Consider the following 25,714-nt stretch of genomic DNA (forward strand, 5'->3'; position numbering starts at 1 on the left):
GGAACCCCAGCTGAAATGACTAGGATAAGCCTGGGTTCACACAGGAGTGGTAGGGAAACCGCATGCGATTTGGACAGGAATTGCATGGGATTCTTTTCAGTGTGAATTGTGCCCATTCATTCTTTATGGACCCAAATAGCACCACAAAGTATTGGCGAGTACTTGGCGATAAAAATTCGGTATCAGTGCATCCCTAACACCATGTATTCCTAAATATTCACAGCATTATTCCTTTATTGCAGACCTCACAATTGTGGGCAAAGTACAGATGTCAGTAGCAGAGGTGGACAGTAAATCTGTAATAAGGGTCCTGTGTTGATGAGCGATTGCATTAGACATCACCTTGAGGCACTAATGCCGCGTACACACCATCACTTTATGTGATGAAAAAAAACGACACTTTCTGTGAAGTAAAAAATGACGTTTTTGAAACTTCAATTTTCAAAGACGAAGTTGCCTACACACCATCGTTTTCTCACAATGATCTTGCAAAGTGAGGTTACGTTCCACCACGTTTTACCATTGAAGCTTGCTTCATAAGTAGCTTCTGGGCATGCGTGGATGAAAAAACGTCTTAGAAAACGACGTTTTTTGCTACACACGGTCAATTTCTGTGAAGTAAAAAGTTCACTTTTGAAAAACGACACATAAAATTGAAGCATGCTTCAATTTTTTTTGGTCGTTTTTTACAAGACATAAAACGACGTTTTCCCCCACACACAGTCAATTAAAGTGACGTTTTTAAAAACGTCATTTTTTTTCATCACATAAAGTGATGGTGTGTACGCGGCATTATTCTTCAGAATTCTTTGACATCTGCCTTTAAGAACAAGCATGCTTCAAATAGATCAAAGTGCATTTATTCATTATTTAAAAAGATATTCTGTCTCTGTATGTCCAGGTAACTTTTTATATGCTAAAAGATCTTTTGCATTCAAAGACGATGGTAGGGATGCTAAAGCCTTTTGGAAATGCTCTTGTTTCACATCGGTAGCCTGTAGTTCAGTTTCCTGTAACGCAACCAAGGCAGCCTGCAGGCAAAGATAACGTATATACATATCAGAACAACACACGCATCTTTACACTTCTATGTTTTTGTTTGCCCATCTCCTACAACCACATCTTACTAAAGCAGCAATGGGATAGACAAAAGAATCAGGGGGGATAAATTAATTATATTGTAAAGGTAATCTCCAGCTAAAAGTTTTAAAAATGAAGTGGTAGGAGCCAAACCTTAGTCCTTCTTACACACAGGGTTTATTTACTAAAGGCAAATCCACTTTGCACTACAAGCGCACTTGGAAGTGCAGTCGCTGTAGATCTGAGGGGGACATGCATGGAGAATAAAAAAAACAGCATTTTTGCTTGTACATGATTGGATGATAAAACCAGCAGAGCTTCCCCTCAGATGTACAGCAACTGCACTTCCAAGTAAACTTGTATTGCAAAGTGGATTTGCCTTTAGTAAATCAACCGCATGGTCTCAGGACAGAAAGTGAGTAAAGCCAGCCATAGCTCAAAATTTGTCCGGTTAAGTAGGAACCAACCATCTATGGGCAGACTTGGTTGTACCAAAGACAATGGATCGACTTCAGTACAACCAGCTTGTCAGGTTTTTTTCCCCTTCAATGGCTGCCTGTCAAAATACAATAGCTGCTCAGGATGGATTCCCTCATTAACACGGAATGTGTTGATGGGGGGGAATGGTCAATATATGGTCTGACTAAATCTCCCCAACTGGGATACATACAGCAATAAAAACCGGAGAGTTTAACCCTTCCAGTTATTTTCTATTTTTTTTTAGAAACATTTAAGCAGGGAAACTTTCAATGGTTTAAAACACAGTAAATAGTACTTACGACATTGAACCATTTTTTTTTTTTAAGACTAATTCCAGACATGGTATATTTTTACTTTGTTACATTGGTCCAGCGAAGTAGACACAGCTACTCCACCTTCTGTAATTGGAAAAGGTGTCACTGCCCCGCCTCGCCACCTCATCCAATCAGAACGCCTTGCATTAATTTGAAAATGCAAAGTATTGTGTCCGCAAGGCATCAGGCTGTCCACTCGGCACAAAACCTGAAAGCAAGTGGAGAGCACTGAAGTAGCGGTGTATACTATAGGGATTTCCAGGGGCATCGGACAGGTATGGTACTATGTAAAAATACACCATTCCTGCAACGCTTCTTTAAGGGATAAGTTCACCTTTTGGAACATGCAACAACAAGTTCCAGTAACTGCAGCCTCTCCCCCTCCCCAGCGAGTGGGGAACTTCACCTGGCGCCCCCATTTGAAAATAACATGGCCATGCAGGGCTTTGTCAACAAGGCCATGACACTGATTCAAAGTTTCCTGTGAATGACTTGAAATATAAGTACTGTCATACTTTGCGGTTGACGGCTTGTATTTCTGAATGGGCTGCGAGGTCGCTGATAAGCGGCCTCCTAGTTCATTCACAAGCCCTGCAGCCAGCCCGTATGCCAGTACAGGCTGAAAGCTGGTAGTGAAGAATACCGCACTAACACAAATTAATCAACAATTCTAACAATAAGCAGCAGCTAGAAAGCGAGATACACACCAATAAGAAAAAAAAAGCAATAAAGCTGCGCTGTAACAAATGAGAATCATAAACGATGAATAAATATAAGAAAAAGTTTATATATATGTATGGAAGCGGATCACATGTTCAACCACAACCGTTTGTGGTTGAACATGTGATCCGCTTCCATACAATGCCGAAATACAGCTGAATCTGGGAGGTGGAAGGAAGCTCTGCAATCTCACGCTATTCATGATCTTCTATAGCTTGGAGATCTGGTGTGCCTGGATTACAAGACTGGATAAACACTCGTTCCTATGACTGGTCTGTATCTGTGACCTGAGTGATCGTGACGTTCACCTTGGAGCTTGCTGCGCTACTCTGCATGTGAAGGAAATATACTCCCCCTACTTCCGCGGCACCCTTCGCCCTGCCTGCGGGCCATTTATAACCGGTCCGCGGGACTGTACTTTGAGACCACTGCTGAACTTGGAGATCTGGTGTGCCTGGATTACAAGACTGGATAAACACTCGTTCCTATGACTGGTCTGTATCTGTGACCTGAGTGATCGTGATGTTCACCTTGGAGCTTGCTGCAGTCTGCCCATTGATATATCTTGAGGTGCCGTTGCTGATACCCTGGATGAAGTCCCTGGCTGGGTTATAGCCGCAGGCTTTCTTAGGCTTGCTCTCTGGTGAACTTGAAATCTGTGTGGTGGAAGTGCACAAGTCTGCTCTGGTGTTGACAAGATCGCCCTGGCTTTTCCCTCTGGTGGTTTATGGACTGATTCAACTTATTTTGGCGTTTCCCATACACTTACCCTCACTTATGGACTTGTTTTTTGTTCCTTTTTCATATATTTATTCACCGTTTATGATTCTCACTTATTTGTTACAGGCTGAAAGCTGCAGGGCTTGTTTGCAGGAGTCTGCCATTGCACCCCTGATCACAAGTGCAATGCTTTCCAAGCTCCTTTGGAAAAAGAAAATTATAAATGCACTTTTTTTTCTGCAAAAATATGTGCATTTATTATTTCCCCCCAAAAAGTGACCTTATCCTTTATTCTCACAATCTACAGTGAGATATGGAACTCATATAATAGGTTCCATTCTTTACTAACCCAAGGTGCCATTCCAATACTGAACTAATTCTCACCTCTTTACAAAGATTGTGAAGATCAGCGCCAGAGTAAAATGGAGAATCAGCTGCCAGCCTTTCTAAGCACACGTCAGAATGTAATGGCATATTGTTAGTGCAGATTTTCAGGATACACAGCCGCGTCTGTCAGCATAGAAGAGAGAAAAACAATCAACAAATCAGAACCTAAATAGCAGGTAAGACAAAAGTAGTATAATAAAAAAATATATATAAGCGCCCCAAGTATCATTTTACTGCCATCCTATTCACTACTTTTATTATTCAATACCTGACTTTCCCCAAAACAGTTCCAACCACAGATCAATGTCAGAAGCCATCTCCACGTATCCCATATCACCAAGCTGAATACAGGCGAGTATGTCAGAATTACTATTAGCTTCTGACCCTCATATTTGAATGGATCATAAATGTTCTGGTAACCAGACCTACAATCAGTCATACATATATTTCATGTTGCTTGCATGCATACTAGACCAGGTGTAACACTTGTAGGCATTATTACCATAGATCATAGTATCCCATGGACAATGCCCTTTTGTGCATGTCTCTCCAGAAGACCCAAAACCACATATGTTCAGGTTATGATTCATGATCACCATCTACTTCCTGGCTCAAGATGCTGACACACAAGCATATACAATTTTGGTACCTGTGTAGTTTCGCCTTTATTCACATATGTAACACAGATCAGTCCCTGCTGCTGGCTCTCGCCTTATGACTTGCTACCAAAGGTACAATATTGCATTGTAATCACTGGAGATAGGCCCTAAAATGTCACTGACCACCAATGCAGGGGGGGATGGGGGTTAAATTTCACTGCCAGTGTCCACCATGTGTTAATAATATTGCCACCCGTTTGGAGGGTTATTATAGCGCCCACCAACAACACTGGTGAAGGTTGTTATTGAGTCCTCTGGCACCAATATTGGCGTTATCATTGCCTCCACTGGCACCAGTGTTGAGGGTTATTATTGTGTCCACTGACACATAATTAAAGGGTTATTACTTCACTCACTGACATCAAGATGGGGGATTGGGGGGGGGGGGGTTATTGCATCCTCCGATGCCACTGTTGGGGGGTTATTATTGTACTCACTGACACTGATGCTGGGGGATAGTAGTACTGCTACCAATGCTGGGGCTATTGAACACTTCATTGTGATACACTGCAAAAAATGCAATAGGACCGATATTTACACAATGCACGAAAATGTGCTGCTATTCCTTGAAGTGTCAGGAGCTGTACCTTGAGGTCATCTAAAATGTTCAAGTTGACCACTACTGGTCTATACCATGGTTGTTGATGCCGCCTACAGGAAAAGGACACTAGAGAAAAATTAACAGGCCAGCCAAGATAGACTTTTTGCTAACCCCACCGCTACCAATCATGCTCAGTGTAGAGTACTATCCTAAGAAGTTAGGGAGGTCTCTCTTTTCAGACTCAACACTTCTTATGTGGATTTGCCTGCAATCTGAGCTCTTTTCTAAAGGCCCATACACAGGATCTGACTTTTTGACAACAAATGTCCAACGGACCCGTTTGATCGGAAAATCCGACCGTGTGTACGCTCCATCGGACAATTGTTTTCGCTTTTTCATTGGACAAATGTTCGCTGTGAATGCTCTCAAACTTTGAGAACAAATGTGCTACTTCGGCTAATCCGATCGTGTGGACTAAAGTCCATAGTACAAACACGCATGCTCAGAACCAATGCTAAAGATCAGACAACAATAGCAGAAGTTGCCAAAAGGGTGGCAGTAAAGAGCTGAACAACCACATGATTTGGTAAAAGTTGGCTGAAAAAGTCCTGCCGTGTGTATGCAGAACAAGTTCACGGCCAACGCCCATTAAAACCAAAATCCACGGAAAAGTCCGATGGCAGTTCGATCATGTGTGAGGCTTTACTGACAAGCAAAATACTAAAAGATTTTGAAAAAGTATAATTTTTTTTCCCTCCAAGACAAACACAGATGGAAATATGTGGCAGGTAGCAAAAAATAAAATTCCATAACCAGTAATGGATTAGTTAAAAGTATAAAAAAATAAAAAATAAATCTAGTATAAAGTCAAAGTATATTGACTTTATAAAGCTGTGCACCAAGCCAGCATTGGAAAGCAGAGCAATATTGATCTAGCTACCAAATGCAGAAACCAACACTTACCTTTTCATCTGGTGGTGGAATATAGAGTAGTTTATCCAGTCTGCCTGGTCGCAGCAAAGCGTCATCCAGAACATCTGGCCTGTTTGTAGCTGCCACAATCATTACTGATTTGTTAACCACTTCCTGAAACTTGTCCTGGGAGTAACACATATAAGATAAACATCCAATTTAATGTAAAGAACTTTTAATTGAATTAATTATTTATGCAAAATTAACCACTTTGGCTACAAAGCAACTTTTTTTAATTTCTTGCATACATGTAAAAAATTGTAAATTTTTGGCAAAGAAAATTACTTAAACCCAAAGAGAACATTATATATTTTCTGAAAGCAAAGGCCCTGTAGAAAAAAAAGTAACAGTTGCAATTGTTTATGTCACTTGATATTGGCACAGCTGTGTATTAAATGCAATTTTTCAGGAAAAAAAGTAATAAAATTAATTTGAATGCAAAAACACCTAATATAAACACACGTTTTTGGTTACAATACAAAAGATGATGTTGCATCGAGTAAATGGATACCAAACATGCCAAGTAAAAAAAAAAAAAGTGCTCCCCTAATATAACAAAAAAAACTACCATACGTGACACTTTAACTGGTAGTAAAGTCTTTTTATTAGGGCTGTGGAAATTAACTATTAATTCATCGATTAATCTTTAATTTTTTTGATCGATCAAAATTATTTTGATTTGTACTCGCCTCTCCGCCGGCTTCAGGGAGTTCCGTCGGAGATCCGGTGACGTCAAGGCCACCGGCGGGGCTAGCCGTGTCCATCTGAGGGGCTCCTTTGCTGTGCCTTCATATCTGCATGTCGGCGGGACCTTACTATCTGCCACATGCAAGGGCTGTTACACTTCCCTCTATCAATCTGGGATTCTATAGCCATCCACTGGGAGTTGTGATAGTTCCCTTCACGGGACATCTACATGCCGACGAACTGATGTTAACTTCTCATCTGGATTCAGCAGTGGCATCGTTGTACACATTTTTATACCAGTATCATACTTGGCTACATGTTTTTATGACTGCTTTTGGTACCACTTGGTATTACTCGCACCATTCTTACAGTTTATGTAGCTACATCGATTTTATCTCCAGTGCAATATTTATTTTGTTACCTACTTGAAGACTATAAAAGTTTTAATGCTATTCCCATCGAGCGCTGCCTTTGTGTGTTTTGTGTATCCTGCTATCCATTTTTTCAGTGGTTGGTAGCTGCACTGGGAATCAGCCTTCAATGAGATCAGCTAAAAGTAGTTGGATCTGTATGTGTGTTATAATTAAGCGAAATTAGTCGATTAAAAAAAAAAATCGATTAATCGAACACAAAAATTTTGATCAGTAACAGCCCTACTTTTTATTTATTTTTTACTTGTACTTACAGGTATGCCTATAATAAGGCTTACTCGTAGGTATAGTGAATATCTCCTTAACTTGCACCGTTTAGGAGATATTCACACTGCATAGCCGGTGGTGTCACTGGTGTATGCTCTCTGAGGAAACAGCATACCCGTGTCGTCCCTTCAGAGCTCCGTGCCACAGCCATGACATCCGTGCACATGCCCTGGAGTAATGTCATCACAGCTCGGCCAATCAAACAGTGGCTGCCGTAAAATCGAACGGAAGACCAGGTGAAGATGGAAGCCCTGTCAGCGCGCAGCGGGAGGGTTTTGTTCTAGGGTAAGCATTTCATAACGTGCTAGCATGTGATGCATACTAGCACATTATGCCATTGTCTTGTTTGTTTGTTTTTTTCCTAAAGACTGCGGCTTACTAATGCTTAAAAAAAAAATGTGAAAATGAAAGAAAATACCAAATTTTGGGTGGTCTTCAAATGGGGGGGGGGGGGCACTAGTTCTGGTGACAAACAGGGATTCCTTCACTTTGGAGGGATTTCCACGCACTTCTTGTTGTGGCTATGGGACAGGAAGTGAAGGAAAATCTCCCTCATGTGACACACCTGGCCAAAAAAATAAAATAGGGGTTATAACCCTCACTTATTTTACCCAAAATGAAAAAGAAAAAAATAAACAAAAAAGAGGCTTTGTCTTTTTTAGTTCTACTTCAACTTTATCAGGTTCAAATATTTATCAAAGGGTTTTAAATGTTTTTAGATATCTGTTATTTATAATTTTATGTTTCTCGACAATTTTTGATATACTGCATCAAAAGGTAAATTAAAGGGGTTGTAAACCCTCGTGTTTTTTGAAAAAACTTCTGCCAGTGACCGGCCCCCTTTCACTTACCTGAGCCCCTTCATCCCCTTGGCGGGGACACGCTCTCCATTTCTGCATGGGGTCCTGGCTCTTGATTGGATAGATAGACAGCAGCGCAGCCATTGGCTTCCACTGCTTTCAATCAAATCCAATGACGCGGGCGCCGAGTCCGACATTCGTGTCTATGGACTCGGGAGTGCGCCGTGAGAGCTGCTGAGGGACCCCAGAAGAGGAGGATCGGGGCCACTCTGTGCAAAACGAGCTGCACAGTGAAGGTTAGAATGACTTGTTTGTTATTTAAAAAAAAATTAAACACAAAGCCTTACAATTATTCTGGTATATATGGATTATAGATACATTACAGCAGAGACATCCCCAATTATATTGTTACTGGATTGTTGTGGTTTATCAAGTTTAAGGTGGGGAATGCATATCGGATCTAGTATATAATCTGTAACAAAATTAATTTGGTTTAAAAAAAGACACAAGTCCATGCAGTTTAACCAGATGTAATTATCAAATAAAAAAATATTTAGAGCAACACTAGGGACTTTATTGTAGTGGACTTCCCCAAAAAAGTCTCTAGTGTGTTACTATGATTATGTTGCCACTTAATCCTTTTTTTTTCCTTTTAGGTTTACTTTATCATTCCAGTTACATTGCATTACGTTGCAGACGTGCTGTCCCAACCTTTAGGTGTATGGGTATTTTAAATCATTTTTGAAACACGAGTACATTTCAGTCTAGAACAGTGGTTCTCAACCTGGGGGTCGGGACCCCCTTGGGGGTCAAATGACAATTTGCTAGGGGTCACTGCTCTCCCAGCCTTATCGTGGCCACCCAGCTGGGCTGTTCCTGGAGCCCGCGGCCGCCCACTTAGCCTCTTTGCAGTTGCCCACGGTCAGTCACGGCATGGCTGGGGGACAGAGACTAGAGGTCAGCTGACTGGTGAGGAATCTAAAGTGGGAGGGGCTGAAGGAGACCCTATCTCCTGATTTCGGCATAAGTGTCACCGCTGCGAGACACCACAAAGTCAGCGACACAGTGAAGCCGGAGACACAGTGAATCACACTACCTATGATTAGAGTTGTCATTAAAAGTTCCTACTACAGTTCTCAGATAAGCAGATGACCCAGATCAGGGATATGCAATTAGCGGACCTCCAGCTGTTGCAGAACTACAAGTCCCATGAGGCATAGCAAGACTCTGACAGCCACAAGCATGACACCCAAAGGCAGAGGCATGATGGGAATTGTAGTTTTGCAACATCTGGAGGTCCGCTAATTGCATATCCCTGACCTAGATCAAGAGCACCTAAGTTGGCAGATCAGAACCCCTCACCAAGGAGTAAGAGAAGGAAAAAATAGAGAATACATGGAAGGGTCGAGTAATAGAGAGGGAGGAACTAAGAAAAAGGGAGAGAAAGAATAAGAGAAAGAACCAGAAAGACGGCGAGAGAGGGATGGGGGCAACAAAAAAAAATTAGGATAGAAAGAGATAAAAGGAAAATAAAGTAGAACAAAGAGAAAGAGTGGTTCATCCAAAAATGTACCATAAGGGGTTTTAATACAGTACAAGTTGAAGGGTTGAAGGGAGCGCTAAATATCCGTGGTTTAGGGGCGCAAATTACTTGTCTTGCCTTGGGTGCTTACAACCCACGCTACGAAAATAATTTTACTGTTAGGGGTCCCCACAACTTGGGAAATTTTATCAAGGGGTCACGGCACTAGAAAGGTTGAGAACCACTGGTCTAGAAGCTTGTGTCCACCATTAGTGCACATGAATGTAATGTTTTCTTTTATTGATGTTACAATATATCTTAGCTGATCTCTCTATAATCTCTTTAAGGCCTGTTGAAAAGCAATTCTACAAATCGATTTGTTTAGCAATGTTGCAGTTGTAATTTTAAAACGCCTCTTTTGTTTTTATGATCACATCTCTCCAGTACAAGAAGTTTAAAGTGGCTGTAAGTTTTTTTTTATTATTATTAAATAACAAACATGTCATATTTACCTCCACTGTGCAGTTTGTTTTGCACAAAGTGGCCTCGATCCTCTGGGGTCTCGGCTCCTCCCTGCAAGAGCTAACCCCCTTCTGGGAAGCTCTCTCCCAAGGGGGTTAGCTTGCGGGCATGCTCCTGTGTTATACAGTGGCGGCCGTAGCCGCCAAGTGTATCACTCTGCCCTCCCGTGCGCTCTGCGTCATCGATGTGATTGACAGCAGCGGGAGCCAATGGCTGCACTGCCATCAATCTCCAATTAAGAGCCGCCTCAAGCTGGGGGAATCGCGCCCACAGAGTTTCGTGGCTCAGGTAAGTAAAACGGGGGGGCTGAAAGTGGATCACCGCTCCAGGTGGGTCACTATATAGAATTAGACTGACTCGGGATACCGTGGGTGCTGGCAATGCACTGACCATGCATAGAATACGAAGAAAGGAAATGGATAGCCGCACTCCAATGACCAAAAAGGTTGTCTTTTATTCAAATGAACAGCAAGTACATCACTTCACAGAGTCACAGCAAAGGAACAGGGGAACAGCCGACACGTTTCGCACTGGACTAGTGCTTATCATGATGTTCGTTTGAATAAAAGACAACCTTTTTGGTCATTAGAGTGCGGCTATCCATTTCCTTTCTTCGTATCCTAAAACTGGGGGCCCGAGAGTGCAAGGTGTTTTTTCACCTTAATGCATACGATCCATTAAGGTGAAAAAACACAAAGCTTTACACCCACTTTAAGCGCCTTAAAATAAAGTAAAAACATTTTGAAAACAATAGACGTTTAGACTCTAATCAAACTTTCAAAGATCTCTCTATCTATCATCTAGTCCAGTTGAATAGACTTACAGGTTCATCATGGCGATAATCAGAATTTCCTTCCAACAATTTCCGGCTCCCTCTGCGTTCTGTAATCTTCAGCCCAACTCCATCCAGTTCATTCAGGAGAACAGAAAGGATTCTCTCTTGTACACCAGAACCTGTCCTGGCCTCGGATCGACACCCTACTATAGCATCAATCTCATCGAGAAATACGATTGCTGGTGTGCTGGCTCTTGCCTGTCTGAAAAGCTGTAAAGAAAAAAAAAGAAAACACCCCCCGATTTATGAAATTTGGATCAAAGTAACTTAATTCTTGGGGTACATCAGTCAGATTTTGAATTTCCTTCATCAGCAAAAAACGTAAACTCCATTAATATTTACCTGTGCCAATGTCTTTTCCGAGTCACCCACATAGGGCGAGAAGAGATCGGCACCACTGACTGAGAAAAAAGCGCAATGGCAGCTTGTTGCTAAAGCTTTTACCAGCGTGGTTTTAGCGCATCCTGGTGGCCCATAGAGCAGAACTCCTTTCGGTAACGTCAGACCCATTCTCAGGAAAGCTTCAGGATACTTCATAGGCCATTCAATGCTCTAGACAAAGTACACAAAAATAAAATAAAATGTGTCCATAGAAGGAATTCTACCAATTCCCAGAAAGCAAACATAAATATCAAAGAAAAAGGGGGTAGGGGGTAAATTGGAAACGAGACCTAAACATTGGCTTTATTATGCTCGGTTGAACATCACATGCTCTACAAAAGGCAACGTTTTCAACAAATTAAAGTGCCAGATGGTAGTGTCCCAATAATATTGCATAAGATCATTCCAATACCCCCCCGACCTCTGTAGGCACCATCACCAGGATATAAGAACTATACTATATACAGTATGTTTGGATTCATTCTGTTAGTCTAGCCTTCTGAAAGGCAATCCAAAACATTATCATAACCATTTATCTCCACTGTAAATCTTTCAAGAACTAAATAAAAAAACTGTCAATGCATTTATAAAGCAGTTTTCCCTAAAAAAGAAAACAATTAACCGCTTGCGGACCAGGCGCCACAGTTATACTGCCGCAGGTTGGCTCAGCTGCCCGAACCATTGTAGCTATACGTGGGTCACGTTAAGCGTGCTAGCAGGCACGAGTGCACGCCAGCTGCATCACAGGGGTGCCGATGCTCGTGGCCAGTGGTCAAGGGCACGAGAGGCAGAACAGGTGTGTGTGTGTGTGTGTGTGTATCCCTGTTCTGTGAGCTGACGAACGACAGATTGCGAGTTCCTAATAGCTAGGAACCACGATCTGTAATTTCCTCTAGGACAGTCCCCTCCCCCTACGGTTAGAACACACATTAGGGAACACATTTAACCCCTTGATCGCCCCCTAGTGTTGACCCCTTCCCTGTTCCCTGTCAGTGACATTTTTACAGTTATCAGTGCATTTTTATTGCACTGATTGCTATATAAATGTCAATGGTCCCTAAAATGTGTCCGCAATAAATCGCCGCCATTACTAGTAAAAAAAATAATAATAAAAATGCTATAAATCTATCCCCTATTTTGTAGACGCAAATTAATTTTGTTTGGGTGCAACGTTGCGCGATCACGCAATTGTCAGTTAAAGCGACGCAGTGTCGAATCGCAAAAAATGGCCTGGTCATTGAGCAGCCAATTCTTCCAGGGCTGAAGTGGTTAATCATGTGCTACAGCCAGAACAACTAAACTTCTATGGATTTAAAAATGCAAAAATATTAGCTATTTTAAGCTGTTAAAGATTGGTTAAAAAACAGAGGGGTAAATCCACAAAGCAAGTATACCGGCGTATCTACTGATACGCCGGCGTACTTTCAAATTACCCGCGTTGTATCTTTAGTTTGAATCCTCAAACCAAGATACGACGGCATCTGGGTTAGATCCGACAGGTGTACGTCCTCGTACGCCTTCGGATCCAAGATGCAATACCTCGGCGTCCGCTGGGTGGCGTTCACGTCGTTTTCCGCGTCGGGTATGCAAATTAGCTATTTCCGACGATCCACGAACGTACGCGCGGCCATCGCATTCTCTTACGTCGTCTCTAGTCGGCTTTTTCCGGCGTATAGTTAAAGCTGGTATTTTGCGGCGTATAGTTAGAATTGCCATGTTAAGTATGGCCGTCGTTCCCGCGTCAAAATTTGAATTTTTTTTATTTTTTGCGTAAGTCGTCCGTGAATCGGGGATGGACGTAACTGACGTCTAAGTTAAAAAAATGACGTCCTAGCGACGTCATTTAGCGCAATGCACGGCGGGAAATTTCGGGACGACGCATGCGCAGTTCATTCGGCGCGGGGACGCTCTTCATTTAAATGAAACCCGCCCCCTAATCGCCGATTTGAATTCCGCCGCCAGAGATACACTACTCCGCCATAACTTAAGGCGCAAATTCTTTGAGGATTCGAAATTCCGCCAGGTAAGGTACGGCGGCGTAGCGTATCTGATACGCTGCGCCCATCTATTTCTCTGTGGATCTGCCCCAGAGTTTGCTCAAAGATGTTCAGAATTCATCACTCTTTCAGGTGTTTGGAAATACCCTGACCCCGCTGTGCCCTGTGGACCCTTTTTCCATCCCTTGTGTACGCTAGTGACATAGGGGCAAGTGCAGAAATCTACAGAGCGCAGCAGGAGTGACCAGCAATTGACACCCCCAGAAATGATTTTTTTTTCCCAGTAAGCTTTAGGCTTCATGCCCCAAAAAAGACATACGGTGTATGTGGAGCATAAATAGTCAGATTAATCGAGCCACGGGTGCAGCATACAGCTTCCTATTGCAGGGAATGGCTATACCCTGCTACAGGAGGATTTACACCCGAGCTTGGTTTAGGTCACAAAGGCACATACAGCACTAGACACAGGAACTTGCATCCAGGGTTGTATGCCCATGTGCAAGTATATGCAAGTGCCGGTATACACCATTGTATAGCAGCGTAGTCATTCATTGCAATGGGAGAGGTGGCATGCTGCACCTGCAGTTTTCTTACATTGGCCATTTACACTCCATGTATGCCCTCTTGTGGCCATGTGCATGAAGTCTTGTTCGGCACCTTATGGTATTAGGTGTAGGGCTGTGGGACAAAAGTACCAATTGCATCTTTTGCAGAGAGGACTGCGTTTCAACTTCTGAAAATGGTGACAAAGATTACTATTAAGCCTTGTACACACGGTCGGACTTTCGTGCAAAAGTCTGCCGTGAGTCCGTCAGAAAGAAAGAGAATAGATTCGTCCGTCGGCCTTCCAAAAAAAAGTCAGATGAAGGCTACACATGGCCGGACTTTCTGAGAAAAAAAGCCCGTCCGACTTTTTTTTTAGAAAGTCCGGCCGCGTGTATGAGGTACAGCACGACTAATGGCCGCCTTCTCTGGAATATGAAAATAACATCTCCCCTTCCCATCCATGGTACACTGGCCACAGTTTGTTAATATCTATGATGATTTCTAAGAATCAGAATTAACTTCCGATATAGGTCTAGACAAAATACAGGATTTCTGATGGGTATAAATGACGGCTTAAATGTCTGGAAAATTCTCTCTCAAGTAATCTGTATTGGAATTCTTGTAATCATTTTAGGATGCAGAACATGTGAGGCCCCGTACACACGACCGAACATGTCTGCTGAAACTGGTCCGCGGACCAGTTTCAGCAGACATGTTCGGTCGTGTGTACGGCCGACCGGACAGGTTTCCAGCGGACATTTGTCCAGCCGACCGTTTTCCAGAGGACAAATGTTTCTTAGCATGCCAAGAAACATGTCCGCTGGAAGCCTGTCCATCGGACATGTTCGGTCGTCTGTACAGACTCACCGGACATGTCCGCTCGGCCGCCATCCCTCGCATGCGTCGAAGTGATTTGACGCATGCGTGGAAGCTTTGAACTTCCAGGGCCGCGCACGTCACCGCGTCATCGTCGCGGCCACGTCACCGCGTCATCGTCGCGGCCACGTCACCGCGTATCGTGTACGCGCCGATTTCTGTCTGATGGTATGTACAACCATCAGACAGAAATCTCCGGGTGGACATGTCCGTTGAAAACGGTCCGGCGGACCGTTTTCAGCGGACAGTCCGTCCGTCTGTACGAGGCCTGACATTTCTGCAGACATAAGGAATCCCCACAATAACATCTTGCACACTTATGGATCAAGCTGTCCTTTACCTGTTTCAGTAAGAGTTTCACATTCTCCAGGCCCCCTATATTCTCCCAGTAGACTGGCTTAAACTCCACCTGTCCAATCGCACTACGAGCGGTAGAAGGACGGATCTTTTTAAAGGCTTCATAAAAATGTGCTCTAGTAACTTGACTCGCCTGACTGTCCTGAAAGAAAAGACCATCATTCATATGGCTTATTTATATTTGTCATTGATTCATTTATACATAGATCAATCATCAATTAGGCCTGGTTCACATCTATGCATTTTTTTTGTGCATTTTCAGTTTTACAGAAACACTACAGTCCATTTAACATGGTTTCATATGGATGTAGTTCACATCTGTGCATTTTATGGAAATGGCCAGAGACTTTTTTTTTCTGGTTTTAGGTTCCATAGACTTCAATGGATCAAAAATGTGCATTAAAAAACGCAAAACGCCCCTGAAATATGCAAACTGCATAGGTATGAATCAGGCCTTAAGCAATATATGAAGACTGAAATTTCAGGTTCTAATATTTAACACAATAAACAAAATGTAATACATGGGGTTTATCATTTACCACTGTTGATGGGAAGCTGTGTGACCAGGTTATAAATTCAAGTATCATAACATTCTGAATAATCAGTCAATAAACTTCAAAATAAACACTCACTGGCCTCTGAAGCTGTTGACACTTTGGAGAAATGCTTTCTAATGCCGCGTACACACGGTCGTTTTTTGTGATGAAAAAAAACCTTGTTTTTAAAAACGTCATTTAAAATGACCGTGTGTGGGAAAAACGTTGTTTTAGGTCTTCTGAAAAACGACAAAAAAAAAAATTTGAGCATGCTTCAATTTTTTATGTCGTTTTTCAAAACGTTGTTTTTTGTGTCACAAAAAATGACCGTGTGTAGCTAAAACGACATTTAAAACAACGTTTTTAAACCAGAACATGCCTCAGAAGCAAGTTAGGACGCGAGTTTGAATGGAACAGAGTGCCGTCGTACGTGCTGAACGTAACCGCGCTTTGCTAAAGCTTTTGAAAAAAACTATGGTGTGTATGCTACGTCGTTTTTGAAAATGAAGTTTGAAAAACGTTGTTTTTTTACATCACAAAAAAAGACCGTCTGTACGCGGCATCAGAGTTCACAGAAGAAACACAAAAGTAAACTCCAGGCTGTTCTTTAGCTGCGTTAGTTGTAAAGGCTGAGTTTTTTTTTTTTACCTTCATGCATTCTATGGATGAAGGTAAAAAAATTCTCTTTGTTCCGCTTCCCCTAATGCTAACCTAAGCCCCATCTCGATCCAGCGATGTGCAATCCCGGCTCTCTCTTTCCTCAGCGGAAGCCATTGGCAATCAGTCAGTGAGCCAATGAGGAAAGAGCAGGAGCGGGCCAAGCTGCAGCTCTACGTGTCTTATGAACACATAGAGCGGGGCTCAAGAGTAAGTATGCACCAGTGCCCCCATAGCAAGTGGCTTGCTATTGTGGGATAGAAGTCGCCTACAATATGGGTCCAGAGAGCTCAGTTTTTAAATGCAGCAAATTTTTTTTTTAAGGGAGATGAATGTAAAAAAAAAGAGCCCGTGTGAAAGGAGTTCCCTTTAATCCAAAATACTCTGTACTATAAATCTAATGCAGGCACCAATTTACTTTATATGCATGTATACTATATGTTGGTATTTTTCAAACTGATTCCATAAATATATGAAGAAATTCGAAAATGCAGTTTATAAACATGTATAATAAAACCTAATGAAAAATATTACAAGTGCAATATTCTCATATAACCAAATCAGTTTAAAAACATTCCCCTCAGAGCCGGTTCACACTGGGGCGACTTGCGATCCGACTTCATGTCGCCTCAAGTCGTCCCAATTTGCGCTGTAGAGAAAAACAATGGAAGTGAATGGGAGCGGTGTTAATACACACGACTCAAGGCGATCCGACTTCAGAAAAGGTTCCTGTACTACTTCAATCCGACTTGTAGGCGATTTGTACCCATTGATTTCAATGGAAGTCGCCTCAGAAGTCGGATCACTGTCTTAACTGAAGCAACTTTCCAGGAAGATAACATACATTTCTCAGGCAAACCTCTTCTGCCCCCCTCCTTCCCCTAGAGCTGATTGTTGTTTTATTGGCCACTGGAATGTCTCCTGTCCTGGAGACGACTTCAAGTTGTGTTGTAAATCGCCCCAGATCGCCCTGTGGTTCATGTTCAAGTCGTGTCAGAGTCGCCTCTGAAAGTCGCGCTGGAAGTCGTGTCGCCCTAGTGTGAACCGATCTGTGTACCTTGCAGGATTTTAATAAACTTTGTTGCGGATTCTTACTTTTTGTTATCCTGAAAAAATTGCTGTTTGTCTGTGTCCATGTGGGAAAGTGAATCTGTATAGAAGTGGTTTTATAATTAACAATCAGCTGCTACACCTGCAGGGTGCGAATGAGGAAAGTGGTTGGGTCTGCATTCCTTTAGGTGTGATTTCCCTTTGGGAGGATGATTAAAACATTACATTTTTGTTGCAGGGGGGTGACCAAAGTCTGACTTGTATCTTAGACTTCTGGGAAAATCAGTGAGCCAATCACACAAGAAGTAAATTACATTACTGGGGTCGTTATTTTTTATTAATTAGCTTTTTTTTCCCAACGAAAGCATGAGTTACCTTTTAACTACTGTAATGAAAAGTCAACTCAGAACCTGGCTGTCTGGGTAAAAAATAGCTGAAGAAAGTTAAAAATGTTTGGCAAGACATTTCACAATTAAAAGGGTAACTACTACTGTCATCCCCCCTGCTCCCTCCTCACAGGATTTGACTGAGAGCTGCAGGAGCCAATGGCGCCCACTGCTCCCAGAGACTCCTGTGAATGCAAGAAGAGAGGAGCAACACGGGACAGCTCTGGATCAATGGAGGGACTCAGGTAAGTGTTTAAGAATGACGGGGGAAGTTGGTTTGGCACAGGCATTGGAAGCTTTATTACTTTAGGCCCCTTTCACACTGGGGCGTTTTGGCGTTAAAAAAACGCATGTAAAGCGCCTGAAAGAAGCCTCATCTGCAATCCCAATGTTAAAGCCCAAGTGCTTTCAGAGCCCTTTCACACTGCCAGCGCCCGAAAAACACTGGTTAAGCTCTGCTAAGACCCCTTCCACACTGGGACGTTTTTCAGGCACTTTGGCATTAAAAAAAAAAAATCGCCTCAATGGGAAGGGGTCTTTAGTGAGTGAGTGAAAAACTTATATAGCGCAACACATGCGAAATGAATCGCCTCTGGGCTTTAGGAGCGGTGTATTCAACGCTCCTAAAGCGCTGCAAAGAAGCTGCTTGCAGCACAGCACCTCAGTGTGAAAGCACTCAGGCTTTCACATTGGGATTGCAGACACAGCTTCTTTCAGGCGCATTACAGGTGCTTTTTTTCTAACGCTAAAGCACCTGAAAAATGCCCCAGTGTGGAAGGGGTCTTGATGTGGGGAATGCATTAGGTCAATGGTCATCAACCCTGTCCTCAGGGCCCACTAACAGGCCAGGTTTTATGTATTACCTTGGGGAGATGCAGACTAGAATACTGAAATCACTGAGCAGCAAATGATATCACCTGTGATGTATTTCAGTTAACTTGTAAACCTGGCCTGTTAGGCTGGGTTCACACTTGTCCGACAAACGGTCTGACATTGGGAGCCTCATGTAGCATGACGTGTGAAAATCAATGTTTCCCTATGAGAGCTGTGTTAACTGGTCCTACACAAGTCGGTCCAACTTTGAAAATGCTCCCTGTACTACTTTTTGGTCCTACATTGATCCTACTTCAACCCATTGAATATCATTGAAGTCGGACCAAAGTAGTATCCTGTTCATGAAAGTAGGATGGATGTAGGACCAATGTAGCAGAGCAAAGTAGGATGAAAGTAGTGTGAACCCAGCCTTAGAACTACCTTTAAGTGATTGTAAACAATCACCTTGTACAAAAACCCATTTGTTTTATAAAATATATAATTATTTAATTTAATAATTAATGTAAAAATAAAATTTTAATAATTGTAACACACGAATGGAACAAATGTAATTATAGTTCACCTTTAATGCAGCAACTCTGCTAATAACATTAATAATTGTCCAAAAGTCCTCGTACTTATTTTACCTGGTGGACCTGCAGCACAACTTGCATAGCAGCCTCGCGGCACAGCGCAGTGAGATCAGCCCCTACGTAGCCCACCGTCATGTCGGCCAGAACACCAACATCCACATCACTGCTGACGGGCATATTAGATAGGAGTACTTGAAGAATGGCTCTTCTCTGGCAGAGTGTGGGGGTTCCAATAATAACCTACAGAAGAGAAAACATAAAAATTATATATATATGGCCGAAACAACTAATCGACAACTACTCGATTATGAAATTAATCGATTACAATTTTCATAATCGATTAATCGGCCAGTAACATAATGGGGTTAAAAAAAACTAAAATTTGCCCTTTATAGTACAAAAAAGCAAATCGCTACTGTAAATATTACTTTCACTGTCCCACAGCAAAAAATTAACCCTTACAGTAGCGATTATTTGCTATTTTTGTACTTTTTTTTTTTTTTTTTAACCCCATTATGTTACTAAACATCTCAGGCCTCTGTTTTTTGGTGCTTTTTGCAGAAACACACTACAGTTCAGTTACATGTTTTCCTATGGGACACGTTCACATCCATGATTTTTTTTCAGCTGCTGCGTATTTGGAAAGGGCGAGGAGTTTTTAACGCAAAGCGGTGCTATTTTGTTTTTTTTTGGTTCAATATACTTCAATGGAGAAGCTGCAGAAAAGCATGTAATGTATTTTTGCGGCAATTTGTGTTTTGTAATCTGCCCAACAACAAATTGGGCCAAAAAAAATTAAAAATGCAATTATTTTTATTTTTTAAAGCTATTATCCGATTAATCGAAACAATAAATCGGCCAACTAATCGATTATGAAAATAATCGTTAGTTGTAGCCCTATATATATATATATATATATATATATATTTTTTTTATATAGGCTACAAGGATTGATCAGAAATAAACATATTTACCATCACTGAATGAAATGTGACATAGAATAAAACGTAATCCTGTAACAGAAAACCTTTAGTGCAAAATGCTGGCGCTGTGTGATGAAGACATTCATCACTCCAGAATTCTCCGATTTAAGGCAGGTTCACAGCACAATTTCTGAATTCAAAATACATTTCTGCATGTGTGTCTTATTAAAGCGGGAGTTCACCCATTTAAAAAAAAAAAAAAATCTCCCCTTAGCTTCCTGCTCGTTCGGTCTAGGGGAATCGGCTATTTATATTAAAATAGGTGCAGTACTTACCCGTTTTCGAGCTGCATCTTCTTCCGTCGCTTCCGGGTATGGGTCTTCTGGAGCGGGCGTTCCTTCTTGATTGACATTCTTCCGAGAGGCTTCCGACGGTCGCATCCATCGCGTCACTCGTAGCCGAAAGAAGCCGAACGTCGGTGCGGCTCTATACTGCGCACCGACGTTCGGCTTCTTTCGGAAAATCGTGACGCGATGGATGCGACCGTCGGAAGCCTCTCGGAAACCTGTCAATCAAGAAGGACTGCCCATTCCCGAAGCCCATACCCGGAAGCGACGGAGAGGATGCGTCTCGTAAACGGGTAAGTACTGCACATATTTTAAAATAAATTGCCGATTCCCCTAGTAATAACGAGCAGGAAGCGAAGGGGGAAAAGTGCCCTCTAAGGGTGAACCCCCGCTTTAAGTGTTTTGTTGCATTTTGCAGCATTCCAGATGACTTCCTTCCAGAAATGTATTTTCCTGACGCATTCATGGCAGCACACACTGGGTTGTGACTCCGCCCCCACAACCTGACAGGATTGGTTAGCTATAAATTTGAAGGGGAGACGCCCCGCACCATTCTCTTTTTTTATCCTCACCTGACAGATTGGACGAACAAGCAAGAAGCATGCCTCTTACCGCAGATCGCCCCAGCAGGTTCAGCCTCTCCTGTTTGGAAGTCCCTCCTGTACAGTCTCTAAATGAGCTTTATGGTGGGAACCCCCGTTCTGGTGGTCTCAGGGGCTCTGGAATTATACTGGCATCTGTAGCAAGCTTTAAAGAAGCTTCAAATCTCGCAGTGGTCCCCACTTTCGCTCTGTCTTTCCTTCCAGTGCAGTGTGTGCTTCCACAAAGGTATTTGTATCATTACATTTGCCACCTAAGGTTAGTCTGTTTTGTACCTTTGCCTGCCTGTTGTTTTTTTCTCAGCTCTGCTGAGCCCTGCGGTTCCTCTGACACCCCATACTCTCGGGGTCACCGCCGCGTACCCCTCAGCGCTCTGCGTATGCACGCGGCTCAGTAATAATGTCGCCGGTCTCCTCTGCCCTCTTCCAAATGGCGGCGCCGTTAAAAAAAAAAAAAAAAAGGAAACAGTCCTATCGCTCTGTAGTTCTGGCTTCAGTCTTGCTGCTCTGCTCTACTCAGAGTGAAGATTGCACCAGGTGTGTGCAGGCTCATACCAGTTCAGCCTGGGCCAATTGATTACACAAAAAAAAAAAAAAAAAAAAATAGGAACAAATAGGATAGAAGATATAATACATTTATATATTAATTTATAACATATTATAGGAGAAAGTATATCCATAATTAAACAATTAATATAATCCAAAAAATAAAAAATAAAATAAGGATAGATATATGTATATAAATCATTATATTTAATAAATAGAAATGTTGGGGGGGGGGGGCATATTGTAATGTTTTCCCTTCTCTCTTTTTTCCCACCTTTCCGGGCTGTCTCCCTGCTATCCTCATGGGGGCCACTGCCCTCGCAGACCGCCATCAGCTGACCAGGTATAGAGGCCGTCCAGAAGGTGGTAAGTAGAGAAGAGACAAAAAAGAGAGCTTGGCCACTGACGCTACAGTTTTGGTAGCCCTATCGGGTCAAAAGACGCAAGTTTGCGGCACAGAGGGAGATTCTAGCCATGCTTCCGGCAGAAGGCGCAAGAAGTCACTCAAGGTTACCCTCTTGCTTTCTTCAATCAAGGCATAGCCGCTCGCATCACAGCCACTCCTGTCATAGTCGGTCCCACCGCAGACGATTACCTTCATCCCAGATGGAGCTATCTTACCCGCACCACAGCAAATGTTTGCCAAATATGCGGGGCGCCAGCCTTGCCAGGGGAATTGGCCTGCCGCTTGTGCTTCATTGAAGTAACCAAGGATTCGGAGGCCAGAGTATATACTGAGCTCCTAGGAGAATCGCACAGGGATCAATTGTGGGCGATCCTTCCCCAAGCACATCGCCCAGCACCCGGCCGTTACGCCAGGCTGCAAAAACCCTCTCTAAGAACGAGGAGTGTGAGCAGGCGTCGGACTGTCTCTTCTTTAGTTGAACCATTTGCCCATTCAGTCGAGGAAGCGATCGGCTGGGAAGGGGTTATGGCAGAACCTCTGAAGGTTCAGAAATATTTCCTGGTGCTGAAAAGGGGGTCCTGAATCATTTCCCTTCATCAAAGAGCTGGAAAACCTCATAAAGGATGAGTGGGGGAGATCGCATAAGCGGCCCAGTATGAGCAACAAGTTTGCAGATTGTACCCCTTGTGGGAGTCTATGATCAATTCTTTGATCAATGCAACTACGGTCGATTCATCTTTAATGCGACTCGCTAGAGACGTTTCTCTACTGATTGAAGATGCAGTTACCATCCGGGACGTTCTTGATCGTGAAATCAATATAGAACTGAAAGAAGCCTGCTCCACGACAGGAGACGCTAGTAGGCCGGCTATCACCATGGCGGCAGTAGCTAAAACTATCGCTGCATGGGCGGCTAACGTTGAGAATTCCATTCTAGAAGGAGCCGACCAGGGGAAGATATTATCCTCCCTGCAGGGAAATTAAGTTGGCTTACGGCTCCTGAGGGGGCGACTTCATGACTGGGAAGAGCCTTATGGCTGAGACCCTGGATAGCGGAGACAACATCAAAATCTACTGGTGCAAAACTCCATATGGCGGCTCAAGTGTATTTGGCACAAAGATGGACTTGGCCATCTCCAAGGTTACCGGGGGAAAATCCGGGCTGATTCCCTCCGATAGGAGACCAGAGCCCCAGAAGGGCCCCGCTTACAGACGCGATCTTCCTGTCAAGTACAGGGATGCTAGATCCTACCGTCCCGGCAGGAAATTTAGGAGGGACTGGAAGACTCGACCCTCCTTCATGTATTTACAGTAAGCCAAGGCTATCACAGCCGGGGAACAGCAGAAGTCCTTTTTGAGGGTCCGTCTGCCCACCCAGCTCAGGTGGGCACCAGACTCAAGAGATTCGCTCGGATATGGGCAACTCGTATAACAGATTCATGGACACTATCCTCTATCAAGACCGGTCACAATTGGAAATTCATGGGCACATTTCCAGGGAACACATTCCAGCCTACCAAGTACCTCCGCACCAGAAAGGGAGGGGGTTTTATTCCCCTTTATTTCTGGTACAAAAAAAAAACAGGGGATCTACGTCCAGTCCTGGACCTAAAGAGGTTCAACAGACGATCAAAATAGAGGCCCTCAGATTGGAAAAGCCTTCAGTCCATTTTGTTAACAGTGGACGTGGGAGACTGAATGCTATCTCCTAGATTTTTCGGACGTTTACCTTCACGTCCCGATCATCCCGCCTTCCAGAGGTCCCTTCGGTTCTCAATCTATCAATATCATTTCCAATTTTGGTGCCCCCCATTCGGCATCGCCTCAGCACCCAGAGCATTCAGCAAGTCAGGGTGTTCCTAGGGGCAGAATAATATACCAGGTTGTACCGGGTGCAACTCCCTCAAGAGAGGCTGAAGCCCTTACTCCAGAAGGTACAGAATCTGCTATCATCCAGACGTCTACTGTCAGAGCCTGCCTCAGTACCCGGGGGTCCATGTCAGCATCCATACCTTTGATACAGTGGCCCCTGTGACACATGCAAGTCTTACAGAACTCCTTTCTCAGGCAGTGGAATGGAACGTCAATACTCCAAACCATTCACATCCCGAACTGGGTAAAGCAATTAGTATGGTGGTGGACACACCCGTCCAACCTCAGGGAGTCCATTCCAATAGTTCCCCCAAGTCCAGAAGTAGTAACATCGGACGGCAGCCAGGGGGGATGGGGTCCACACTATCTAGACCAAGTAGCCCAAGGACAGTGGCACTTTCGGGCTCAGGGCATAGTGTCAAATATTTTAGAGCTCAGAGCAGCCTTTCAGGCTCTCCTGGCCGTTGCGCCTCTTCTAGAGGGGAAGAGTGTCCTGATCAGGATGGACAACAAGTAGCGGTGTCATGTATCCAGATACAGGGGGGCATCAGGAGTCGCACGCTTCAAGAGGAAGTTTGCCCATATTGGAAAGGGCACAAGAGCACCTGTTAGATCTATGGGCAGTGTACGTCCCGGCAACACAGAATTCGTTGGCCAACTACCTAAGCCGAGAGACACTTTCAAACAAAGAATGGTCCCTGAACCAACAGGTATTCTCCATTCTTACGAAAACTTGTGGAATACCAGAAGTCGACCTAGCGGCCACGCCAAAGAACTCCAAGTGTCAGAGGTTCCTGTCCAGAGCCCACTTTCCATCAGCCGAAGGGACAAACTGCCTAGCTCTTCCATGGAGCTTCGAGCTGGGGTACATTTTTCTTCCAACTTCTCGGATTACAAGATTCCTGTCCCGACTTCGGAGGTCCTCAGCCACGGTTATTGTACTAATACCGTTCCGACCGAGGAGGCCATGGTTTACGACCCTGCTACAACTAGGTACGCGGCCTCCAATACATCTTCCAGTAACCTGGGATCTCATACATCAGAGGCAATTCTTCCATCCAGCCCAGAGAAGCTGCATTTGCCAGCTTGGAAGTTGAGAGGGCTAGGTTAGGGGAACTAGGATACTCTCAGGAGGTAATATCAACCTTATTACAAGCTCTAAGGAGCTCCACTGATGTCACCTATACTAGGATCTGGGAGAGGTTCGTGTCGTCGCAGCAAAGAGATTGGAATCCCATCTCAAATTCTTGAATTTCTTCAGTCAGGGCTTAACAAGGGCCTGGGCCCGAGTACCCTGAAGGTGCAAGTATCCGCCCTTTCAGCCATGACGGGTACTAGATGGGCTCTTCATCATCCGGTCACTCTGTCCCTCAGGGCCTGCATAAGATCAGACCACCTAGGAGGCCAGCCTTTCCAACAGGGGATCTCTGTGTAGTACTCGAGGCCCTGTCCAATCCACCCTTTTCTCCATTCAACTTAGTCTCACCGTGGAACCTAGCTCTGAAGATGGCTTCCCGTATTGCGATCACCTCAGCTAAGAGGACGTCGGAGATACAAGCACTTATGGCTACGGAACCCCTATTTAGTGTTATCCCCTGACAGAGTGGTTCTGAAGCCCTCAGACCATTTTTATCCAAGGGTAACTTCCTCCTTTCATTATAACCAGGACATCGTCCTTCCATCTTTTACTAATGAGAGGGGCGAGTCCCATGCCTAGGATGTCAAACCTACCATCTCCAGTTACTTCACAGCTACATCTCAGGAAGACGGATTCTGTCTTAATTATCCCACACGGGAGCAGACGAGGTCAGCCAGCTACCTCCCGTACCATTACCTCTTGGTTGTTAGTGCTATCGCGGAGACATATTCCATCCAGCAACTTACGACTCTAA

At 43.6% G+C, this 25,714-nt stretch overlaps 1 protein-coding gene across 3 annotated transcripts in view; it reads right to left on the reverse strand.

Annotated features, from left to right (window-relative positions):
- Positions 1–838: 838 nt before the first annotated feature.
- SPATA5L1 (spermatogenesis associated 5 like 1) overlaps positions 839–25,714 on the reverse strand; it is a 33,305-nt gene continuing 8,429 nt past the window's right edge. For all 3 annotated transcript variants that reach the window (XM_040342623.1, XM_040342624.1, XM_040342625.1), the window contains exons 4-10: positions 19,184–19,369; positions 15,078–15,236; positions 11,280–11,489; positions 10,926–11,147; positions 5,865–5,999; positions 3,699–3,824; positions 839–1,031 (exon numbers count right to left, since the gene is read on the reverse strand). In XM_040342623.1, the coding sequence (XP_040198557.1) occupies positions 867–1,031; positions 3,699–3,824; positions 5,865–5,999; positions 10,926–11,147; positions 11,280–11,489; positions 15,078–15,236; positions 19,184–19,369 (1,203 nt within the window). In that variant the 3' untranslated portion in view covers positions 839–866. The remainder of the gene's footprint in view (positions 1,032–3,698; positions 3,825–5,864; positions 6,000–10,925; positions 11,148–11,279; positions 11,490–15,077; positions 15,237–19,183; positions 19,370–25,714) is intronic.

Source organism: Rana temporaria, chromosome 3 (assembly GCF_905171775.1).
Source record: "Rana temporaria chromosome 3, aRanTem1.1, whole genome shotgun sequence".
Classification (NCBI taxonomy): domain Eukaryota; kingdom Metazoa; phylum Chordata; class Amphibia; order Anura; family Ranidae; genus Rana; species Rana temporaria.